Here is a 26,084-nt window from a genome sequence, read left to right as displayed (position 1 = left end):
ATTTTGAAAAGGGCCGTTTGGTTTGTTTCCTTAGAAACAGTTCAAGCAAATCTTACAGTATGGAGAACACAAAGCATGTGTCGCACTCGTTCGGCTTTAGCGTCATCAACAATGAAACCAAAGTTGCAATATTGTAACAACTCGTACCTAGGAAAGTGGTTGAAAGCACGATGTTTTGGCTTCATAAAATATTTGGTAGCAGCTTGCAAATCCATAACTGGGGCCAGCAATTTTGCAATGTCACGCCGATGACATGTTGTCAATTTTCGTTTCATTGCAGGTGATGTCCGGGCATATGCCTAATCCTATTTTTTGGCAATTTTCCATGTTCAGGACCCTGGGCGCTTACCCGGACAACTACGGTATCCCTTTTAGTTAGATATGTATAGAGTGATCACATATACATATTTTAATATAATTTGTCTGGTACTTTTGAACCAAACAGACATAATTATTTAATTTATTTTGTAAAATAATAGACAGAATTGTGTGGCATGATCACAGTTATAATCTTATTAATTTATTTGGTTATCTCTAAACAGAATCCCATGTCCTTTTACTGCCACTAAGAGAATGCCATCTTCCACAGAATATTTCTGTGAAGAATCTCCTTGTTTCAGGAAAAATGTTGATTAAAGATGAAAATCATGGATCAACAATCTATATTCCAATTAACATTGAAATAAAACAAATTATAGAATCTTGCAAGCATTTTGATATAATTTTAAAAAGATTATTTAATGCATGATATATACCAGTAGATAATATTTGATAATGGTAGTCTTAAGTAACTATTAACAATAGCTAGACGTTTCAAGCAATGGCTCTTTATTGATATCATAGAAGTTATTTATTAACAACTTATTGAACGCATGTTCATTTCACAAACATGTCAAACTATCACTTAGCTAAGTTAATCAGTACCACCAACATTTTGTGATTATCATGCATATTTATCTTTTTAATCTTTTGTATCTACAAATCAATCAACATCGTGAAATATCAATGCCAAATAAACTCATCTGCACCAAAAACAATGAATGAAATTGTTACAATTTTATTCTTACCATGAACTGTACAATATCATTATCTTTATGTTTGGGTGTTTTGAAGTATGATAGTTTGGATATAACAATAACATGATATTCTGCAGTAGTACTCAATAATCCTGGAATCTCTTTGTATGTGGGTACTGTAATGTCAATTCCAGTATCTTCATTTCGTAACTCCCTGTTGAAATATAAATAGAAAAAAACTATTGACCACGCATCTCATAGTGTGAAATTATTCCCCTGTTCTTTCAGGTGAAAATTTTGGAACAGTGTATTAACTACTGTAAAATCTGTATTAAAAGCCCCGGCTTCTATTATTGTACAATGCAACAGAGGGGTGCAGCTTCTATTAGAGCATCTACACATATGAGAAATGATGAATTTTTGGGTCTCAATTGTTCAAAAAGAATGGGTGCGGCTTATATTAGGAATGCGGTTTCTAATACAGATTTTATGGTAATATATTACCAAGCATCATGCAATAAAAATAAGAATCAACTAAACAATTATTCTATTAGGATTTGGGTCTAGTTATGCGATCATTGTGTCCCATGCAAGTATATGATCAAAGAAAGCTTAGAAAGAACTCCCGTGTGCTGAGAGTTTTGGAGACACATTAAAAATTAATTCAAAATTACTTATACTTGAGATATTGATGGAATAGCTGAAAACTAATTATGCAAATAAGGTAACTAATATGAACAGATTTAAGTGTAAAACTAATAACCCCTGCACAATGTACCAAGTTTCATTGAAATGTGATTAGAACCAAAAAAATATTAATTATTATGCTAATTAGAGAATTAATATGAACAGATTTTAACCCAAAATTAATCAGACTGTTTATTGTCCTAGAGCATTTATGTACCAAGTTTTATTCAAATGTGATGATCAATACTCGAGATATCAGTATTAATTAATTATGTTAATTAGGTGATTAAGAAGCATAAATATTTACTAAAAACTAATATGGTGCACAGTCTTAGGTTCATTGAAATATGATGGGTACTCTTTAAAAGTTTTATTGAAATCCAATGAGTGGTTTTTAGACATCATAGAACAGCAAAAAATTATTTATTTATCCCAAAATTAATCAGGTCTCTGCATAGTCCTAGAATATCTATGTCGCAAGTCTCATTGAAATGTGATGATTAGTACTTGAGATATCAGGTGAAAAGCTGAAAATTAATTAATTATGCTAATAAGGTGATTAATATGCACAAATTTTTACCCAAAAACTAATTAGGTCTCTGCACAGTCCTCAAGTAACTATGTACTAAGTTTCATTGAAACGTGATCATTACTACTCGAAATATCAAAAGCTGAAAATTAATTAATTATGCAAATTAGGTAATTAATATGTACTGATATTACCCTAAAAACTATCATGTATGTGCAGTGTCATATGACACCTATGTACCAAGTTTTATTGAAATGTTATGATTAGTACTTGAGATATCAGTGGAAAGCCGAAAATTGATTAAGCATTATGTAAATTAGGTAATTAATAATATTAACAGATTTTTACCCAAAACTAATCAAATCTGCGCATTAGTTCAGAGCATCCATGTGCCAAGTTTCATTGAAATCCAATGAGTGGTTCTTCAAAAATCAGTGGAACAGTCATAGAACAGCTTAAAATCAGTTAATTATCATGCAAATTAGGTAATTAATATTCATAGATTTTTACCCAAAACTAATCAAATCTGCGCACTAGTTCAGAGTATCCATGTGCCAAATTTCATCAAAATCCAATGAGTGGTTATTCAGATATCAGTGGAACAGTCTTGGAACAGCTAAAAATCAGCTAATTATCATGCAAATTAGGTAATTAATATTCATAGATTTTTACCAAAACCTAATCAACTCTGCGCATTATCCCAGAGCATCTATGTACCAAGTTTTACCAAAATTTGATTAGTGGTTCTTGAGATAACGGTGGAACAAAAAAAGTGACATACATACATACATACATACATACATACATACATACATACATACAGACATACAGACATAGACATACAGACAGGGTAACTGCAAAGACTCCCTTTTGTGCTTCGCACACGGGAGTCAAAAATCAAATCATTATAGAATACAGGGGGAGCAACTGTGACAACGTTTAAAAAGAACGCCTCTTGGTGCATTGTTTTCTACCGTATTACATAAGTTTCTGGGCATTCACAACCACAACTGCCATATTACATTTTTTCCCTGTAGTTTATAATGTACTAACATGTTTTCAAAAATATGCTACATCAGATTTTGTTTGAAAATCAATGAATACAAACTTTGTTCTTATTTGAATTTTTGTTAATCACTGATGATTCCAACCTTTTTCCACAGTTATCCACCAGGGACAGATTTAACAAATGTTAATATTCACTTGAATGACTCGCTAACCATAAATTGTTCTAAAACTAATTTTATTATTTTTAAGTGGCAGTGTGCATCAATGAATGAACCTTATCTCTATCCATCACAACTCATACATAATTGAGGTTGAATCTGCTACATTTGTTGGAATTGAAATCAATGAACATGTGACTTGGAGAAATCATGTATCAAAAAGTAATTCATTGATCACAAAGAAAACTGGCATAAGCAACCCAACTAGCGATATTGTTTTTGTAACATATTGATAATGCAATATTGATATCAGATTACCATGATTTCAAAACAGCGAACAACATACAGAGTTCTGGGTGACTTAGGTTAAATCCAGTTATATTGGATACTTGTAATCACCATGAATGCAATGCATTAAGGGATGAGAAACATTACATTTTATTTTGTAATAATTGCCAAATCAAAGAACAAAGATCTAGATTCGTTGCAGCTCTATACATCTGTGCCCCAAAGCTGGAAGATTTTAGCATGCATGAATTATTTCTTAATATTTTGTCAAGTAATGATTTTTTCATTCTTAGCATCTTTGCAAAATTTATTTTCTGTATTCCTGTTCTGTAAGTTTTGTTGTCTCGAATGTTGTTATTATAGGACATTACTCAAGGTGTCTTTGGTACGTTCCTAACGTTCCGAATAAAATTCTATAATATCATATCTCATATCACATATATATCATATACATATCATATCATATCAGGATTACTTTTTCATTCACAATTAGTGCCTACACCTTTACGAATTAAAAGAGACCATAATGTGGTACCACAAATTCACTTTTTAAGAAGGTGCAAAGCATTTCATCCTTGATTGCACCCCCTATAGTCAAAAATGGACTAATCTTTTTATTTTATCAATAAATTCACAGACTTTAGGGACGACGTCAAAAGATCGATGTCGGATAAAAAACTTATTTCCTTTAGTTTGGGGGTGGGGGGTTTTGACCTCAAAAAGTTTCCATCCTACAAAAACGATTTTATTTTTTAATGTAGTCAAAAAAATCTTGGAGTATTTGTAGTTCGTTTTTTTTCTATCCAATCATGGACAGAAATAACTGAAAAAGGAAAAAAAAAAACAACAGAAAAATGGTTTGGTTCGAGTGTAAATCTGTGCGTATAATGAGGTGCATTTGTAAAATCTTTTTACACCCTCCCGACAACCAACTGCTATGCAAAACTGTCCGATTATCAATTTGTATTTAATGGTTAATGTCGTCTGACGCCATGACCAATATTTATCAATTAAGTTTCAGTGGGGGGTAGGGGGGGTTGGAAAAAAACTAAAGGAATTAAGTTTTTTATCCGACATCGATCTTTTGACGTCGTCCCTTACTCTTACCAAAATTGTTTATTTCTTATATACCAAAGACGTTGAGATCTATAAATTCATTTGTAATTTTATTTGTATTTGAATATCAAAAAAAATTATTATATCTAGTCTTTTACACTGAAATGTATTTAGAAAAAAATAAATAAAGTCTTGCATTACATGTATTTTAAAATATTTCTAGAAATACCTTAGATAGGTTAAAAATGCGATAATTCTTTGTCATGGTGTTCTATGGGATTGTCCTCAAAATAGCAATTTTAAATTGTGTAATATTTAGTTCATTTTTTCAAAATATAGTGTCACGCAAGAGAAAGTTGTTCCCTATAAAGATGGAACTAAATTAGTTAAAAATCCATGCTATTGGAACTGGAAGGAGCAGAATTTTTTCTTTGCAATTTTGTTTTTTAAAATGTGCCAAAGTTTCTAAATTACAGAAATGTCACAATTGTGCACCCACCAGTTTGATTCACGTACAGACTGCGCGTTACTGAGTGACTTGAATCAAATTCAGTCGCCTCAATACAGGTTTGCTGTCTTATTATGATATTGGACAAGTACTGTTCACATGTGAGGTGAAAACCAAATTCAAAAGTTCCGCCCCTTTTCTCAATATATAAGTATACGCCACAACTGTTCCATTTCCGTATCACGAAATGTGGTCAAGTCGACGTCAATCATATTTTGCAGCGACTTGAATAAGATACATTTACCTTGTTGTGAGGATAGGCGTTGCCATAGTAATTCAGGTATAGTTATTATACACAAATAGCAATAGATACAAAATGACGCAAAGCTGCGAACTTCTGTTTTCGGGAAAATTATTGCTTCATGAAAGAGCCCCCTAACTGGACGATATATGCTAGATTAAAGGCAGCTTGCCAAATAAATGCGATTTGCACCTCAAATATAAATATAAACCAAATATTAGTTTCAAAATTATAAATTAGTTATCTTATTCACCTAGAAAACATAAAGTAAATTATTTTTTGAGTTTTATAGTCATAATTATGATTAACTTATGGTTTTCGCTTATATCCGGTAATATTCATGCCCACAATGCCCTTCGGCACCGGCAAAGAAAATGGCTGCAGTGGCAACGAAGTCGGGCGTTTGTAAGTAACTAAATATTAATCAAATCGTCTATAAATTGACACTCTGTGTACAAATATGGTTATATTACAATGTGGTATTACGATAAATTGAGTATAGTCAATGTCAGCATCGTAGAAATATGTCTACGTGACGTGTACGTGCGCACGTTTTATGGGGTGAAGTTTACCGGAGGTCACTGCTACTAAATGTTGACAATACTTACAGAGGGTTTATGTGCTACCCCATCCCTTTGCGGTATAAACTAAATACATTACATGTTTCGTACTGTTATTGCTTTCCATTTGTTATAGTTCATGAATTCTAACCCACTTTGAACATGGACCTTTCTTAAGGTTCTCATGCTTTGCGTTGATTATTTTCAGCTCTCAGGTGAACTCTGTTCACTGGATTTTCAACTTTTGTAATTCCCCATAACATTCAAAACTATAAAAAAGTATAAAAATAATGATATTTTTCGTACCACTGACCGAGATTTATTCTATTTCAAATACGGGAAACAGCAAAAATGTTATTTCCCAGTTTGTGTGATGTCTTTTTGAAAGGAATCATAGCTGTAGTTCTGTAGCTCGCTTGGTTTCGCTGTCATTTTGTTCGTCGTGTTATTAAGGCGAAACCAGGGAGCTATAGGCGAAAATAATAAAAACAAGCAGCCTCTCGGCTGAGATAGCTCCGCTGTTAGCAATGCACATTTCAATTAAAGAACAGAAGATATCATTAGAAAATGACCAATATGCATAGTATCAATGCAATGGGACTTGCTGTTTTCAACAAGAATTCAAAAATATCATTTTTGACCATAAATGATTGTGGTTTTTAACAAGAAGAAAATATCACTTTTTACCAAAAATGACAAATATTCACCAAAATTAGAAAATTAAAGATATCATTTGACATTATGAAATGAACAAATTTGAGAGTGGTCCACATGTAGTACCTATATATGTAATATCAAAGCAATCTGACTTACAGTTTTTAACAAGAAGTCGAAAATATCACTTTCTACCAAAAATGACAAAAATATTCACCAAAATTAGAGAATTTAAGATATCATCATGAAATGAACAAATCTGAGAAAGCTCTACATGTAGTACCTATATATGTAATATCAAAGCAATTGAACTTGCGGTTTTTAACAAGAAGTCGAAAATATCACTTTCTACCAAAAATGACAAAAATATTCACCAAAATTAGAGAATTTAAGATATCATCATGAAATGAACAAATCTGAGAAAGCTCTACATGTAGTACCTATATATGTAATATCAAAGCAATTGAACTTTTGGTTTTTAACAAGAAGTCGAAAATATCACTTTTTACCAATAATGACAAAAATATTCACCAAAATTAGAGAATTGAAGATATGATCATGAAATGAACAAATCTGAGAGAGGTCTACCCAAAGTACATATACACCAAGTATCAAAGCATTCAGGCCTCTAGTTTTCAAGAAGTCGAAAATGTAAAACATTGACACGGACGACAGACGACGGACGACGACGGACAATCACTCATATGATAAGCTGCGCTCGACAAAGTCGACAGCGGAGCTAAAAATGGCTGTTTACATCCCGACCTGATTTCAGGTTGGTAAAATAGGGTAACGCGCATAGGATGGAACTGTACAGTAGCTCCCTGGTCTCGCGTTAACAATACGACGAACGTCATAACCGACAGCGAAACCAAGCGAGCTACAGAACTGCAGCTAAAAGGATCATTGTTACATTAGCTGTAATACATTTTCATGCGTAATCTAGAAGTTAAATTTACATATTAAAAGGAAATTTCAATAGATAGATAATTGGTGATAAATGTCATTTTAAGTAATGTGCCTTGATAGTACTGTACTCGACCGTGTTAGCGCCCATGCCCAGGCAAGCGCCCACCCCCCAATTTTTGAGCAATTTTTATATTCAGGGTCACATTTGGCAAAGCGCCCACCCTTTCAAAATGCAACTAATTTAAAACTTGGTCTTGCGTTACGAATCTTGGTAATCGTTTTTATATGATACAGCGTGGATATCGATCACTGTGAATATGTTGTAAATGCGTAGACCATGGTAACCAACCGTAAACTACGCTTCGACAATGACCTGTTAATACAAGTAAAATGTGGTAAATATTTCATGCCATATTCAGTTTACCTCTCAAAAATGACCAGTTACCATTTTTTTTGAAAAACCATGTCGTTTATTCGCTGAAATCAATTTCAACAGATCATACTTCGACATCGATATTTCACTTTCGCATTGTGTTACATATTAATTACCAAATTTGCATGATAATTAGCTGATTTTTGGCTGTTTCATGACTGTTCCACTGATATCTAAAGAACCACTCATTGGATTTTGATGAAACTTGGCACACAGATGCTCCAAACTAATGCGCAGATTTGATTAGTTTTGAGTAAAAAACTGCAATATTAATTACCTAATTTGCATAATGATTAATCAATTTTCGGCTTTTCCACTGATATCTCAAGTACTAATCATCACATTTCAATAAAACTTGGTACATAGATGTCATAGGACACTGCACAAACCTGAAAGTTTTTTGGGTAATATCAGTAGATATTAATTACCTAATTAGCATAATTAATTAATTTTCAGCTTTTGATATTTCAAGTAGTAATCATCACATTTCAATGAAATTTGGTACATAGACATCATAGGACACTGCACAGACCTGATAGTTTTAGGCTAATATCAGTATATATTAATTAGCTAATTTGCATAATTAATTAATTTTCAGCTTTTGATATTTCAAGTAGTAATCATCACATTTCAATGACACTTGGTACATAGATGTCATAGGACACTGCACAAACCTGATAGTTTTTAGGGTAATATGAGTACATATTAATTATCTAATTTGCATAATTAATTAATTTTCAGCTTTTGATATATCAAGTAGTACTCATCATATTTCAATGAGACTTGCTACATAGATCTTCTAGGATTATGCAGAGTCCTAATTAGTTTTAATTGGATATTAATTACCTAATTTGCATAATGTTCCACTGATATATAAAGAACCACAAATTGGATTTTAATGAAACTTTTAAAGAGAACTATGCAGAAACCCAATTAGTTTTTGGTAAATATTTATGCTTATTAATCTCCTAATTAACATAATTAATAAACACTGATATCTCAATTACTGATCATCACATTTGAATAAAATTTGGTACATAAATGCTCTAGGACAATAGACAGGCCTGATTAATTTTGAGTTAAAATTTGTTCATATTAATTCTCTAATTAGCATAATAATTCATAATTTTTTTGTTCTGTTCTGTTCATATTAGTTACCTGATGTACATAATTAGTTTTCAGCTTTTCTATCAATATCTCATGTACAAGTAATTTTGAATTAATTTTTAATGTGTCTTCAATACTCTCAGCACACGGGAGTTCTTTCTAAGCTTTCTTTGATTTGAGTTGTGGCCCCTGGGCGCTTTCACGGTCGAGTGCGGTGGGTATCTTCGGCAAAATGTATTGTTTACTCAAACTGTATATTACAGTATGCAACATAGGCCTATCTGAACGTCTCAAAACTGGAGCAATTTCTTCAGTACAATTATCATTGTTTTTCATTTGCAATGTAAAATTTTATGATCTGAGATGAATTTTGAAGCTTTTTCATATAGATGTTGTCTTTTTGAATTATAAGTTGAATAAGATATAATGAAGTGGAAATTATTTTTCATTTCGTCTTTATCTCATGATTCATAAATCCTGTGAATCCACTAATTAGAAAGGTTTGTTTTGGAAGATATAAATAAACAAGGTTACTTGTAGTGTATTTTATTATGAAACAATACATGAAACCACCCTCCCAATGACTTGGTCTATTTCCACAACATAAATTACAACTCTGTTACTCTGGTCATGACTATTGTGGATCACTCATACTCATCATGTTTTCAGCGTTGCATTCCCCCATACATATTTACAGTAATAATACAGAATGTAACAATACAATAAGGAAATAGTAAACTCATAGTTGCTGCTGACATAGAAAGTAAAGTAAGCAAATAACACTGAATAAATGGCATGGTAAATACTACGTCAAATCAAAGTAAATGCGTATTCCATGCATGACTCAAACTAGCACTCGCATACGGCACCTAATTGCATAGCGTCAACTAACCAGTCTTCCCCCTCGGCCACCGAACATCCCCCAAAAAAGATACATAATAACAGAGCTTATTACGTGCAGAGAGCATAAAACAAGGTTCACGCCACACAGCGTATGCGTAATGAAAATTGGCCAAGTACGATTTTACTTTTTATCTTCACTAAAATTGCGATGTATTTTTATTATTGCAGTTTCCAGACTCTGGATGGGAATGCGAAAGTGGTACTTTAGTGCTGCAGGTTATAACCAACTTGGTGAGTACAGTACTGGTCTTATTGTTTTTTGAAAATAATTGCTGCGTTCACGCAGGTTCCATTATCGGGACCCACTCGGCTAGTGCCAGAATCACATCCTCAGTCGCCAAACATGGAAACGATATGCATATGACGATGATAATAATTGCTATATTGAAATTACATGTATTTGCTGTGAAGGTATTTATTATTAGTCATCAGGCACATAAACGGCAAAGTAGATTCAAAAAACAATTATTTGTTCACTGTACTTCCCTTCATCGTCGTGTCATACTAGTATGAATAAGTACATGTTCTCTTAAATTCACCATCGAGGGCTTGTACTGAGTCTTCAGGAAGCAAATCTCAGTACGTGTTGTGTTTTTGGTCCCGAGCATTTATCAGACTGAAATCTTTTTTTTTTTTACGTGCTGACTCGGCGCCAACCATTCACACACACATTTTGGTACTTGCCAATTCGGCCCTGATCTAACGTCCCAAGATCTCTATTGTGAACGTCACGAATAAAATGTGATCACAGAAAAACAAATGACTTGTTTTACCTTGGTAAGTTTGAGTTGCGCCTTGAGTTTGAGCTATAAGCTTAAAATTTGCATATCATGTGGCTTAATGAAATACGGTGTACACATGATCAAACCTCAGACAGCTTTTCTTTTGGTCAGATGAGTGCCACATTTGTTTTGAGGCTAATGCGGTTATAATGTAATATCGTGATATCCATTATTATTTCATCAGATAGTGCAAGATGTACAAAAGTATTGTATAATCTCTTGAAAAGGCATCATTTTTCGAACACTTAAATCTTTCATGTCGCCAAGATTAGAGTCTAATTTACATTTTCCATAGTCATTGACGCCTACTGTAAAATACTTTATTTTAGCTACAATTAATTTTCGCTGAAAATGATTTTTTGTGTGTTTTGTATGGAGTTTATTTTCACTGATTTCAGACAAGTTAAATGTACAATATAGGAAAAAGGTATATTTGCGAAAACAGCAAAAATTAATTCCATATGAAAATCAAATATTGTGGCTAAGCGTGAATGGGTAAACTTTCTTTCGACAATGAGCTGTTATCACTGTAAAAAATGTTCAATTTTAATGCTCAGTTTATCTTTCGAAAACAACTAATTTCTTGATTTTAAAAAAATTATGCTGTTTTCCAATCAAAATTGCTGCGTTTCCATACAGCTTAAGTGCATACTACATGCAGTATTCTTGTGATAACTTTATTGTTATAATATGTCTTTTCTCTGCTTATAGTAATAATTTAATATGAAATAACAGCCACAAATGGCAACAAAAATGTTTCACAATGTGTTGGATTCTACCCAGTATTCAGGTTACACGTTAAAACACGTTTACGCTTGAAGTAAACAAAGGGAAGTGTTTGATTGTGATATAAACATGATGCACAATTTCTAAATAACAATTCTCTACGGAGTTTTAAATTCTATTGTTTTCGGTGTCAGATGTATAGTTTTTTAGATTATTTAAATTTCACTTGTAAGTGAATTTTAAAAGAGAATAGAGTTTTTTGCACCTAAGCATCGATAATCAATACATTTGAAATGTAAAAGCATAATACAAAGCCATTCTAATTTGCTAAAGCCATATATTTGTAATAAAGTTCTCTACAGATCAACTTCTACAAAATGGATGGAAACAAAGAACACTGATTTCATTTAAGGTCTATTAAAATATCTGTTTTGTTTGCTCCTAGGTTTGATGTCAGATGATCTCGTCAGAGAGTCATTACCAGAAGTGAAAGAAGCTGTTAGACGTTTACCCCCAGATGTGTATGATGACAGGCAGTTCCGCATTAAAAGAGCATTAGATTTATCATTAAAACATAGAGTCCTACCACAGGATCAGTGGACAAAATTCGAAGATGTAAGTTTTGAATACTGTGACAAGTTTATGTATTGTTCAAGAAGTATGAGCAGTGAGAGGATAAACCTTGTAGTACAATAACTAATGTTCAGCTATTTTCAAATTAATCTTTGAAACAAAATCTTGCTATATTGATAATAACAGAGCGTGTTAGGAGCATAACTGATTGACAACAACACTTCTATGTAGTGTAATACATGCTCTTGTTTACTAGATTGTGACTGGTTGCGTACATGCATTTACATATATTTATTTTATTTTTTTGATAACTTTGTCAATATATAGACAATGAAATTAGTTGAAAAAGAAATGCGTCTTTCAGCCCAACATGTTCTCAAAAGGAAAACAGTTTTTGTGTTCAGAACATTATGGTGTTGACAGAAACATGCTATTTTATGTTCACCTCATCACCGTGAACAAATATCGTTCACAAATGAAAGGCTTGTTTTCACGAAATTAACTTTGGCAGCTGCTCAAATTGCATTGGAATTGAAAAAATGAACTAGAAACAAACATGTGTGCAAATATCGTATAAGTGGCCAGAAAAGCACATGAAAGTGTGTAGATATACACAAAAACTATAGGGCTTGTTCTTCTGATATTTTGCATTAAAAAAGTTGTTACAAATAATTAATTTTTTGTCAGTTTTAAAGATGATTTTCCTTTAGTGTCTTTCGCCTAAATCATAACCTTCTGTTTCCCTTGTGTAGGATAAACCTTATCTGAATGAACTGGTTCAACAAGTCTTAGAAGAATGGAAAGAGAAGAGAGAATGGGATTCACACTAATTCTATACACATAATTGCTTGTCTTGTTTGCTGTATCTACTGACTGAAAGTCACAGTAAAGTGACCTGTATAATCTTGTTTCTAAGTCTTCAATTTTATCATAATTCAGTTATCAATATATCACCATGGTTTGGAGTTTCAAATAGTATTTGGTGTTCTGTTATTTATCAGAATAAAGTGAGTTTTCAAAACATTTGATCAGTATTTTACTTTTTATCACCTAAAACATTGCTTCTGGTATTTTTGAAAACACAAAATATTGGCTAAAACAAATTCCCTCAGTACTCCTCTTTGAGTATGGTAGCTTGTATATGTTGCAAAGTGTGCACAATACTGTACATTGCTTTAGATAAAAGGAATTCCCTTCCCTGTTCACAAGTACCTTATAATGCTACATGTGATCCAAATCTTTTTCTTCTGGGGCATTATCTTGATTGTCCCAGTACTGGGCATTACACAGATATTTCCCACCCGCTAGAGGGCCTTCTAGAAAAGAGTGATGACATTTTTAGAGACAGTCTTTTTACATTGTACATAACTGGAAACATCACCCAAAGCCTGCCTGGGTTTCAAACTCTCAACTCAAAGCTCATAGATCTAGCTAGAATTGTCTGGCTCTCAAATCTTGTCATGTTCATAGTGTACTTGTAAATATTCATCAGTTTATATGGAAAAATTTAGTGAATAGTTGAAACAAAGCATGGGAATATATGGGAATATTTGTACCAACACAGTAAATTGATTGGCCAGAACTATCTCCAGATGTGATTGATAACCTTGTGTTCTGTATTACCGGTAGTTCTCGTATTTGATCCCCACTTGGGCCTGCAGCTCTTGTGTGAACCGATGCATTATCCTTTAAAGGTCTTAGCAATGCACCATGGGCAGGAAGTAATCTACCTTGTCAGTGCTGTGTGTTCTTTGGTTTATCCACTTAAATTAAAAAAGTAACTGGTTTATCATACAAGGGCAAACAAATTGGTCATTTCTGGTTGACATGTATGTCAATTCCAATGTCTGAAGATGACACTGCCCCCACTTGTCAGATATGATTATAGTTGGCTATGAATTATAAAGTTTGAATGTATATGTATAAAATTAAGTAGAAAGATTTTGACATTCAAAATGGCTGCAAAGCAGCCATATTTTATCAAATCGGGAAATAAATTTATGTGAATATGTATACCTCCTCACTGTCTTTGTACCTAGTATCATTGAAATCAGTCAAGACATCTCTGAGAAATATCAATGGACAGAATTTGACTGAATTTTGGCATTAAAAATGGCCGCCAGTCGGCCATATTTTATCAAATCGGAAAATAAATTGACGTGCACGTGTATGGTTAACCACTATGTCTTTGAATCAAGTTTCAAAAAAATCAGTCCAGCCATCTCCGAGAAATCATTCCGGATGCACTGATGAAGGTGAAACTACAAGCCCCCACCCAGATCTTCCAGCCCCTAATGACCTCTAATACTGATAAAAAGTTGAAATATCTAGAAAATCCATAAATTGCATTCTACATTTATGGAGCTTTATGGGTGCTTTATATTGTTTGCCCAGTCTTCTCTTGGGTTGAAGCCAAGGTGCAAGATTTCGTAACCCGTTGAAGAGCCACATTCTGTTTTTCTAACAATTCCTTTAATTCATACAAAATGACATTTGTGGTACCACATGATTTAATTAATGGGATGTTATTCACATATAAACACCTAGACAGATGGTAGAATACTACTTGTTAAAAGGGATACTGTAAAACATGTTGAAAAAGCGACATGCAATTTTAGCGAATTGTGGTAAAATGACGTAATGGCAAAATGTTGATTGAGCGAATCTCTCTTGTCATTGTTAATTTTCTGTTTTCACAATACTTATGTCGCGTGCCAAAACAAATGCGCAGTTATCACCTTGATAAAAACAAAGAAAAACTGTCAAGTGAATTAGGAAGCGCCCCAGATTTTTGTGTTCCGGATTACTGTATACAAATCCCCAAGCCTTGGCCATTTTGAATTTATAATAAAGTCATTAGCGACACCTTGAATTAGCAAATCAGTTCTCTTGCTAAATTCACTAAAAAGACATGCTCGCAAAAAGAACATGTTTTACAGTAATTCATTTCCAGCAATGGTACATGTATCATAAATGTGACATGACATGTTTATATTTGGGACCACAGAAGTATTTTTGAATCTGTATTAAGTGGATTTAAAACAAGCGACCTACCATAATGGTCGAAATAGCTCTTCTGTTTTTGACTCCCATGTGCGAAGCACAAAATGGGAGTCTTTGCAGTTAGTGTGTCTGTATGTGTGTATGTGTGTGTGTATGTGTGTATGTGTGTCCGACTGTTCCACTGCTATCTCAAGAACCATACATCGGTTTTTGATGAAACTTGGTGCATAGATGCTCTGGGCCAATACGCAGATTTGATTAGGTTTTGGTAAAAATCCATGCTCGTTAATTACCTAATTTGCATGATAATTAGCTAATTTTTAGCTGTTCTATGACTGTTCCACTGATATCTAAAGAACCACTCATTGGATTTTGATGAAACTTGGTACATAGATGCTCTGAACATATGCGCAGATTTGATTAATTTTTGGTAAAAATCCGTGCATATTAATTACCTAATTTACATGATAATTAGCTATTTTTTAGTGGTTCCATGACTGTTCCACTGATATCTAAACAACCACTCATTGGATTTTGATGAAACTTGGTACATAGATGCTCTGAACTAATGCTAGGTTTTGATTAGTTTTTGGTAATAATCCGTGGATACTAATTACCTAATTTGCATAATGATTAGTCAATTTTCGGTTTTTCCACTGATATCTCAAGTACTAATCATCACATTTCAAATGAAACTTGGTACATAGATGTCATACGACACTGCACAGACCTGATAGTTTTTATGGTAATATCAGTACATATTAATTACCTAATTTGCATAATTAATTAATTTTCAGCATTTGATATAAGTAGTTAGCATTAAATTTCAATGAAACTTGGTACTTACATACTCAAGGACTATGCAGAGATTGATTGTTTTCGATAAATATTTGTGCATATTAATCACCTAATTTGCATAATTAGTACTAATCATCGCATTTCAATGAAACTTGGTACATAGATCCTTTAGGACTATGCAGAGACCTGATTAGTTTTAGGGTAAATAATTGTGCATATTAATTACCTAATTTGCATAATTAATTTTCAGCTTTTCTACTGATATCTAAAGTACTAATCATTTACATTTCAATGAATCTAGAATTATGCAGACCCAATTAGTTTCCGGTAAATATTTGTGCATATTAATCACCTAATTTGCATAATTAACCAACTTTCACACTGATATCTCAGGTACTATACATCACATATCAATGAATGGACATGGATGCTGTAGGACAATAGACAGACCTGAATAATTGTGGGTTACAATCTGTACATATTAATTACCTAATTTGCATAATTAACCAATTTTAAGCTTTCACACTGATATCTAAAGTACCGTAAAAACCCCAAAATTTCGACCGGTTTTAAATAATTGGCGTTAGAAATGTGACATGTTTTTAGAGTCGTGGCCGAGTTGTAACTCAAAATCTAAACAAAGTCATCAATCAGTGAGTATTATGACAAGCAAAACAAAACATCAAGACGCGCAGAAGAGGTCAGCACAAAACTAATAGGTCAAAAGACAAAGCTGTCTCGCACTACCTAGGAAAACTTGCGAATGTTCGAAGTACAGGTACCCATTGGACAAAAGATACATGGAAGTTTAGCAAACTATCTCCCCGACCCAGTGCAATGTATCCGGTTAGAATCAAAGCTCACGTGTCCCTTATTTGAGGGACCAAATTCTGCCGTAAATTCGCCCTTGGATTAAAAAATAAAATGGGATTTAAGAAAATAAAATGGGACTTTTAAGGTGTATTTTGGCGTCATTTTTCGGACATTTCAATCAATCCTGCCGGCTAAAATAGAGTCTAAGTTTTACCGTAGTCATTGACGTCTGTCTATTCAAGAGTACACGTGTATGATTTTTATCGTGACTAGCGTGAGCGGGTAAGCTTCCTTTCGAGAATGAGCTGTTATCACTGTGAACAATGTTAAATTATTCTTCAGATGACCAGTTTATTTTTTAAAAACAACTAATTTTTTTATTTAAAAAAAAATCATGCCGTTTTCGCATCAAAATCCAAGCCAAAATATCGTACTACAACATCAATCTCTTCGCATTGCGTTCAATAACATTAACATATTTAAATAAGCTATGGTAATTTGAACACGTTGGCATCATCCAGCTTTTTGATTGGTTAATTAGCGATTTGACCTATTTGACCTAAGAGAACATGGCGGATATCCTACAGCATCAAACGTTTATACGAGACCGGAATCATTCGCTTACGATGAAACTTAGTTGACTTTTATTTGTATTTCATAACCATTCAACAAATTTATTTTGTATACATTATTATAATCACTACTGAGTACAGTAATAATCAACAATTCAGAAACGCAGCATGCCGAGATTTTTGTGTTCGTTTTTATTTGAAACTTCGTTTATTTAGAATATATTTTCGTTACCAATAAAATAAAAATCTCTCAGTCAATCAGAAACCCGGATTCATGCCTTCGAGGAAGGTCCCGTTTGAACGCTCACATCGGTTTTTTTTTCGTTTGGGGGAAAACTAAAACTGGTCGCAATTTTCGAATAAGAATGAGTCGGCAATTTTTAGTGGAGTCGAAAATTTGGAGGTAAATAAAACACCGAAACCCGGCAAATAAATAGCCAATCGAATTTTTAGAGGGGTCGAAATTTTGGAGTTTTCACGGTACTAATTATTCCATTTCAATGAAACTTAGTACAAAGATGCTCTAGGACAATGTACAAACCTAATTAGTTTGGGGTAAAAATCTGTTCATATTAATTCCCTAATAAGCATAATAATTCATAATTTTTTGGTTCTAATCACATTTCAATTAAACTTGGAGACATAGATTTTCTGTTACATTGTGCAGACCTCATTAGTTTTACACTCAAATCTGGTCATATTAATTTTCTGATTTGCATAATTAGTTTTCAGCTAAGTAATTTCGAATTATATTTAATGTGTCTCCAATACTCTCAGCACATGGGAGTTCTTTCTAAGCTTTCTTTGATTATAAGAGTGTCTTCCTTGAATCAAAGTTGTTTATAATGTTCTGCATTATAACCATTTGCTATGGTCATCAGTGTTCCCACAATGACCCCACAAAGTCAAGATGGCATTTTTTTAACCCAAAATAGACAATTTAAGATATCCCCTCAAAATGAACAAATTTGACAGAGCTGTACTCATGGTATCTACATACAAAGTATCAAACCAATATATGTACATTACAATGCTAAGTAGCATTTTTATTGTTTTTGTTTCCCTACATTGTTAAATTTTGTTGAGGCAAATATTAATTTGCTAGTTTTGAAATAATTTTAACCACAGAAAGTCATCAATATATTAGTTCAAAAATAATTGGGAAAGTTGATTACGTGTGTGAAACTATCGTATAATGGTACTACCGTAAACATCAGTCATGCATGTGTTGACCCTTTATTCCATTTCCATATTGATGAACACAATTTTTTTTTAATGATCTGAGATGTAATAAACGCCATGTTTGGCTTAATATAGAGATTTCTTCTCATGGAAATGTGTTATAGCATGTTTGTAGCGAGAAGTCTTGCTACAGGAACAAGTTATAATTGACGAGTACCATGGCATTCCATTGAGCAATGTATCAGGTGAAAATACAAATAGCCGATTTATTTATTGTATCATATGAATTGCCATATCACTGTATTTTATATCATGCAGCCATTAAATCATGGGATTGATAAATTAATGCCGAATATTCAGGCTTACAAGAATTCACATAAAATGATTGAAAATTCTTTTATTTCTTAAAAATATAAAAATTCTATATTCAAGTTAATAATTCCATGTGTTGAATATTTTACAAGAATTCACCTGCAAGTTAATTGTCGATTACAAAACCAAACAAATTTAATTTTTTAACTTATTTAGCCTTTTATTGATAAGTATTGGTGTTGCGTACCGGTAGTTTGATACAATCCAATTTTCAATATTACACTGTAAATAATTAAAACTCAACGTTCTGAACTTTGAACGATGCCATAACTTTTGTAATTGTACATAATCCTGCAATCAAAGGTGGAAAGACTACAATGCACCCTATTCTGCACACTGCCTCTACACAGATTTGCTAACATGATATATTTTGTGTAGTTATTGTGTTTATCAGTTCAGATAATCAGATATCTTTGTCCTTGTTTGGTTCGCTGTCTTGGGCTGCAATTCCAACATCAAAAAAATCCATTACAAGCTGGCCAACTTTTCTGGGGACCAGTCTGAAAAATAAATACATCTGAGTAATTAACAGTTGTGTTGAAAACAAACACATGGCTAGTGTCTATAGTTGATAAGAGCTATACAGTGCCATTGTCTGAATGTGATTTTTTTTATCAAAGGCTAACAATGTGTAGTTCACTGGGAGCATAAACTGATCACTGGTAGCATAAACCGATCACTGGGAGCATAAACCGATCACTGGGAGCATAAACCGATCACTGGGAGCATAAACCGATCACTGGAAGCATAAACCGATCACTAGGAGCATAAACCGATCACTGGAAGCATAAACCGATCACTGGAAGCATAAACCGATCACTGGGAGAATAAACCGATCGCTGGTAGCATAAACCGATCACTGGTAGCATAAACTGATCACTGGTAGCATAAACCGATCACTGGTAGCATAAACCGATCACTGGGAGCATAAACCGATCACTGGGAGCATAAACCGATCACTGGGAGCATAAACTGATCACTGGGAGCATAAACCGATCACTGGGAGCATAAACTGATCACTGGTAGCATAAACCGATCACTGGGAGCATAAACTGATCACTGGTAGCATAAACTGATCACTGGTAGCATAAACTGATCACTGGTAGCATAAACCGATCACTGGGAGCATAAACCGATCACTGGGAGCATAAACCGATCACTGGAAGCATAAACTGATCACTGGGAGCATAAACCGATCACTGGGAGCATAAACTGATCACTGGAAGCATAAACCGATCACTGGGAGCATAAACTGATCACTGGGAGCATAAACCGATCACTGGGAGCATAAACTGATCACTGGTAGCATAAACCGATCACTGGGAGCATAAACCAATCACTGGTAGCATAAACCGATCACTGGGAGCATAGTGGTTGCAATCCTTGTCATGTAGTCCCAAATATGAATGTGACTTCTGTGGCAAAAATGCACTATGTGTCAGCACTAGCACTTGCAATTTGCACATACAAAAAAAAGTCAGGAGAGACAACAGTGACATTCAATGTCCGAACTGTCGCCTGGCACAAAAAAAAGTTTTAAAAAAAAAACAAAAAAAACAATGTGTGGTGCAACATAACTCATGAAACACTGACTGATTCTCACAAAATTAATTACAGAGGGCTAACACTAAAGCATACAGTTGAATGTCTATTTAGTTTTTGACCTTGGGTATGTACATGTTAAGTATGGTTTCTGGATGACTATAGTTAGTAAGGAAATTAGAATTCTTCATTGAAAGCATTCATTGTTTGCATGTTGTAAAACATTTTTTACTGCTATCTTTCATTGAATTATTACTACAAGCAGGAACAGATGTAAAATAATAATTTTATCACAAAAATACAGCAAAGTAAGCACTCAGGCAGTATGGGGTCACATGAACTTGAATCAATACAAATGCTGTTAGTACTGCTTTTATGCATACTTTGCGATATTCTCATCATATTTAAAGAGGGGGAGTCAACACCTGCGCATGTGTCAGATAGGCTTAGCGTGTCATTGTTTACAAACAAGCATCTACCCATGAGCCTTAGTGTGTGTTGCTATCATCGCTTGGGTCTCAATTCCTGCATGTGTGCAGGTGATGACCCTCCCGCTTTAATATTAATTTTTTAGACTCAAAATTTGTCACCCTTGAAAAAATGAAATTAATCAAATATAATCGGTTTGCTGGTGGAAGATAGAGATTATACTCACGGATTCTTTAAAGACAAAGAAAGTTTTAGATTAGATGGAATTATAATCTCTACTTTGTTTCTCAACACACCATCAACTGCTTCCATAGCAACCTGCTCAGGTTCCAAAAGGGGATTCAATTTCGGAAACCTGAAAAAGATAAAATAATTGATATTTAATAAACATTCATTTTGAGAATATATTCTTTTGGATTCAAACAACAAGGATTGGCTGATTACAAAATTACTTCCATGGTACATGTAATTTAAGTGTTCCCATGAAATTTATGTTACCAGATTTTAATTATCAATGAAAATAGCAAAATTAAAATCCAGTGAACAATATATTCACTTATAGTACCACTAAACAACAAAAATAATTTACTTTGATTTATTTACTGTATTTTTATTAGTTTTTAATTTATTTGTAGCTATTAGACCTTTTAATTGCTAGTTATGTTTAGTTGTATTTCTTTGATTTTATTTTACACTATTTTTACCTTACTTTATCCACAGCAGATTACAGCTGTGTAATGAACTATTATTATTAGTATTATTATAATAATAAATTTACCAAGGATCATGGCACAATCACAACAAGACATGAGATTTATGTTGGCATACATTGTAGTTACCTCTGATTTGGATATTTAGTCATCCCTGTGTCCACAAAAAATGGACATACTGTGGTCGTTTTTATTCCGGTCTTCTTCATATCTCTTATTTCATCACTCAGTGCTTCAGTCAACCCCGCTACAGCATATTTAGATGCAGTATAATCAACCAGCCTAGCAACACCTTGTTTTGCAGCCATGGATGCTATGGTAACAATGTGCCCATGGTTACGTTGTATCATGTTGGGCAAGAAAGTTCTGATTGTCTGGATTTGAAATAAAATAAAACAAGAGTTGGCAGAGCCATTTTGATTTTGGAAATTAAGATATAAGATGGTAGTACTGGGGTACATGTAAAGTGTAGAGGACAGGAGAACATAGACCCTGAATGAATAGGACTTGAAACAGACATTTTTAAAACATTTACACTACACTCTGTAACTCCTCTCCTAGATCAATTTATCTTGAATATGAAGGAAGGAATGAATGAATTGATGAATGAATGAATGAATGAACTTTATTGTTCCCGTGTAAAAAAAGAGTAGGTTACATAGGGTGTTTGCAACAATAAAGAATTTTTGTTAACAAGACAATATTTTAAAAATAACTAGAATGAATGTACTTAAAATTCACAAATAAATAAATATGTATGTATAAAAAATAAATACACAAATAAATTATTAAAGAAATCTAATCTCTAATTTGGTCGCAGTTATCTTATAAACAAATTTTCGCAAAAAGATGTTTTCAAAACGATCGAATAACGATAGCACAATGAGTAATCAAAATACTATGTGCTTGAAAATAGCTGAAATAGATGAAAACTATAAAATACTGCATATAGAATATATCACCTTCCTGAAAATTATGTGGTACACAAATTAAATTAAATTCATGCTGTACAATTCATCAGATTTTAATCAAATTGAATATAAGGTTATCAACAAAATACTGGAATATATGTCTTAGTACATCATACAGTGAAGATATTATCCGAGATGCTGGAAATTGTATTCTGAAACTTCATAGTTTGCAGTAGCAGATGTAAAATAATACAGGTTTTGTGTTATCTTTACAATTTATTTAATTTGAGAAACATTCATACCTTTTAAATTTGTGTGAACTTAACGACTTTTTCCAAAAACGCATATGGGACATTTAGACAACTGGGTAAGCCCTGCACCGAGAATATATGATAGATCAGTCATGCTTATTTTCTTGTAACACTTACAGTTTCCTAAATCCAGAAATATTCAGTTTATATTGTTCATATGTTTATAGGACAAACAAGGAATCATCACAGGCACGCTTGAACTTAGCAAAGAACAATATGATATAAAGACTTTCTGTTTTCAACATTGTGAAATTCCCTTGTTTTCATGCAGAAAAATACAGTCTTTTTACAAAGTAAAATCATATTGTAATTTGTAATTTCATTCAGCTTCTTTCAGTCATAAATTAGGCAAATAAATTGCCAAAATATAGAGAATATAGCAAAATATTTTTATTTCTGTAATATTTTTGTGCAATCGATTGTTTTCAGTTTTTAGCTTCGCTGTCGACTTTGTTGAGCGGAGCTTATCATATGAGTGATTGTCCGTCGTCGTCCGTGTCAATTTTTTACTTTTTCGACTTCTTCTAGAAAACTACAAGCCTGAATGCTTTGATACTTGGTGTATATGTACCTTAGGTAGACCTCTATTAGGTTTGTTCATTTCATGTTGATATCTTCAATTCTCTAATTTTGGTGAATATTTTTGTCATTTTTGGTAAAAAATGATATTTTTAACTTCTTGTTAAAAACTGCATGTCCAATTGCTTTGATATTACATATATAGGTACTACATCTGGACCTCTCTGAGATTTGTTCATTTCGTGATGATATCTTTAATTCTCTAATTTTGGTGAATATTTTTGTAATTTTTGGTAAAATGTGATATTTTCGACTTCTTGTTAAAAATTGCAAGTCCAATTGCTTTGATTAAACAATAATGAACGACCCGCCAACCCATAATGGCCGAAAGCTCACTTTGTGCGACATATATGTACGAGGCGTGAGCCGAGTACATATATGGAGCGCAAGGTGTGCTTGAGTCCATTATGGGTTGTCAGGGAGTTCATTATTGTTATTATTTTGTAGCATTGTCATTACCAGTGGATTTGCTGCCTCTAAAAAGCGGGAAAAAATTGGAGAAAAATCTACAGTGAACGGAATAGTTTCACATTCACTGGCCCGTGAATCTGAATAATTTAAAATGTCTTTCTGGAAATTGTTTCCACAATCTCATATGGCAAATGAAGCAAGAAACTAGTTTTAATCCATCAAATATTATTGTATTGAACTTATTTACATTGCGAGTGAGTGAGTGACTGATGTGTGGTGTGGAGTAGCATTGCAGTGATCGCCCGAGCAAACGGCACGTCGTGACTGGTACGATGTATGCTGTATCGGTGTCTACCGCAACCTTGCACTATGCTACGGTAGATCGCCGCCGTGGTCCAGCTGGATCGACTGTGCGTAGGGGTGCGTACCCGGGGTACATGCACATAGTTACATCGTTAGCCAAACAAAACTTACAAACATGATCGGAAAGCTAGTGGGTGTTAGCCATCGGTCTTTTGTCGATATCGTTTCGCGAAACTGTACTACTCACCACAAAAACAGAATAAATTCATCTTTCTGTATTCGTAGACATACATTGTACCCCAATTTCGTTTATCGCATTTGCTTGGATAAATTATCCTCGTTTAACCTCACTTCATCAACACGATATGGCAAACTAATCAGGGGGCCACCAGCATCAGTCGCGGAATCTAGAAGTGCGTGTACTAGATGGAACGCTTTGACCGACCGCGCATTAGCATACAGAGCAGACAACGATGCCCTCACAATATTGTCTGATTTCGATATTGAAATCCGCTGTTATTGGTTATGGATCGTTTTATTTGATGCCGATTTTGATATTAAATACTTGTTATCTAACAATTTCTCTTCTTTTTCAATAGTTTCTTTTTTAATCGTTTTCAAAAACAACATTGTATTCATATCCATGGGACAGGGCCTAGATGCTCAATAATGTAATACATTATCGCGAATAATCTGCTGCAATGACGTCATAAAATCCACTGGTATTGATAATGCTATAATATAATATTACATATATAGGTACTACATGTGGACCTTTCTCAGATTTGTTCATTTCGTGATGATATCTTTAATTCTCTAAATTTGGTGAATATTTTTGTCATTTTTGGTAAAAAGTGATATTTTGACTTCTTGTTAAAAACCGCAAGTCCAATTGCTTTGATATTACATACATAGGTACTACATGTGGACCTCTCTCAGATTTGTTCAATTTGTAATGATATATTTAATTCTCTAAATTTGGTGAATATTTTGTCATTTTTAGTAAAAAGTGATATTTTCGACTTCTTGTTAAAAAGCGCAAGTCCAATTGCTTTGATATTACATATATAGGTACTACATGTGGACCTCTTTCAGATTTGTTAATTTCGTGGTGATATTTTCAATTATCTAATTTTGATGATTATTTTTATCATTGCTGGTGAAAAGTGATATTTTTGACTTCTTATTGAAAACAGCAAGTCCCATTGCATTGATACTATGCATATTGTTCATTTTCTAATGATATCTTATGTTCTATAATTGGAATGTGCATTGCTAACAGCGGAGCTATCTCAGCCGACCGGCTGCTTGTTTCTCATAAAAACGAAAGAATTTTCACAATGTCGAAACAAAGTCTTTATTTAGTGTTCTAGGTGTAAATTTACTCACCCAAAAGTGTGCCATGGTATTGACTGCAATAATTCTTTCGATTTGTTCATCGGATAATCTTAACAATTCAATCCCGTGGAGTATCCCAGCATTATTGACGAGAATGTCCACGTTGCCAACTTCTCTTTGAACTTTGGCAGCTGCGTTATAAATCTCATCTTTCTGAGTTACATCAACCGTGTATGTGTTTACAGAAACACCAATCGTGCGAATTTCCGCGGCAGTTTCTTCGTTTCCTTCCTGGTTGATATCCCAAAGAACCAGCTTGGCACCAACTTTGGCGAATTCCAGAGCGAGGCATCGACCGATGCCATGCCCCGCCCCTGTGATGAGGACAACTTCCCCAGTAATGTTCTTTCGTCTCGGTGGCACAATTGCACTAATCAGAGCCTCGCAATATGCCAGTCCGATTCGGAGAAATAGTAAGCCGATCTCAAGCAATATTCCGATCATTTCTACAAATGTCCAGATTGCAGATCTGAGATAAACATCAACGACAGCATGCGATATCAGGTGACCTGCTTCCACGGTCAAAGTTCAGGAGTTGACAGGTTGATTCCACTATTTCAAAAATTATTAATTATTTCCTTTATGGTAACTAGTAATACTTACGTAAAGCTT

At 33.6% G+C, this 26,084-nt stretch overlaps 3 protein-coding genes across 3 annotated transcripts in view; 1 reads left to right on the top strand and 2 right to left on the bottom strand.

Moving 5' to 3' along the window:
- LOC144346423 (uncharacterized) overlaps window positions 1-5,626 on the bottom strand; it is a 267,079-nt gene extending 261,453 nt beyond the window's left edge. Inside the window, exons 1-2 of the mRNA XM_085507820.1 lie at window positions 5,495-5,626; window positions 1,068-1,230 (exon numbers count right to left, since the gene is read on the bottom strand). Of these exons, the coding sequence (XP_085363946.1) occupies window positions 1,068-1,230; window positions 5,495-5,520 (189 nt within the window). The 5' untranslated portion in view covers window positions 5,521-5,626. The remainder of the gene's footprint in view (window positions 1-1,067; window positions 1,231-5,494) is intronic.
- A 152-nt stretch (window positions 5,627-5,778) lies between these two features.
- On the top strand, window positions 5,779-13,161 carry LOC100376612 (cytochrome b-c1 complex subunit 7-like). Its single transcript, XM_002732271.4, has 4 exons — window positions 5,779-5,896; window positions 10,226-10,288; window positions 12,011-12,180; window positions 12,891-13,161. Exons 1-4 carry the CDS (start codon window positions 5,866-5,868, stop codon window positions 12,966-12,968), a joined length of 342 nt encoding a protein of 113 aa, XP_002732317.1. The 5' UTR covers window positions 5,779-5,865; the 3' UTR covers window positions 12,969-13,161.
- Window positions 13,162-18,888: 5,727 nt separating this feature from the next.
- LOC100377066 (17-beta-hydroxysteroid dehydrogenase 13-like) lies at window positions 18,889-25,973 on the bottom strand. The gene is made up of 4 exons (XM_002732274.3): window positions 25,464-25,973; window positions 21,689-21,933; window positions 21,076-21,204; window positions 18,889-19,378 (listed from the first exon to the last, which is right to left on the bottom strand). Exons 1-4 carry the CDS (start codon window positions 25,914-25,916, stop codon window positions 19,282-19,284), a joined length of 924 nt encoding a protein of 307 aa, XP_002732320.1. The 5' UTR covers window positions 25,917-25,973; the 3' UTR covers window positions 18,889-19,281.
- Window positions 25,974-26,084: the final 111 nt, after the last annotated feature.

The sequence above is a fragment of the Saccoglossus kowalevskii genome, chromosome 14 (assembly GCF_978046115.1).
Source record: "Saccoglossus kowalevskii chromosome 14, keSacKowa6.1, whole genome shotgun sequence".
NCBI classification, from domain to species: domain Eukaryota; kingdom Metazoa; phylum Hemichordata; class Enteropneusta; family Harrimaniidae; genus Saccoglossus; species Saccoglossus kowalevskii.
Note: the sequence above shows the minus strand (reverse complement) of the source record. Positions and strands in the feature narration are given on the sequence as shown.

What these genes read in the sequence shown, in the direction of transcription:
- LOC100376612 (XM_002732271.4), top strand. Translation starts at nt 5,866, where the DNA reads ATGGCTGCAGTGGCAACGAAGTCGGGCGTTT. An exon ending in GGCAACGAAGTCGGGCGTTT is followed by an intron (nt 5,897 to 10,225) that starts GTAAGTAACTAA and finishes TTATTATTGCAG; the next exon opens with TTTCCAGACTCTGGATGGGA. An exon ending in TGCAGGTTATAACCAACTTG is followed by an intron (nt 10,289 to 12,010) that starts GTGAGTACAGTA and finishes GTTTGCTCCTAG; the next exon opens with GTTTGATGTCAGATGATCTC.
- LOC100377066 (XM_002732274.3), bottom strand. Translation starts at nt 25,916, where the DNA reads ATGATCGGAATATTGCTTGAGATCGGCTTACTATTTCTCCGAATCGGA. An exon ending in ATACCATGGCACACTTTTGG is followed by an intron (nt 21,934 to 25,463) that starts GTGAGTAAATTT and finishes TTTCAAATCCAG; the next exon opens with ACAATCAGAACTTTCTTGCC. An exon ending in TCTTTGTCTTTAAAGAATCC is followed by an intron (nt 19,379 to 21,075) that starts GTGAGTATAATC and finishes TTTATTTTTCAG; the next exon opens with ACTGGTCCCCAGAAAAGTTG.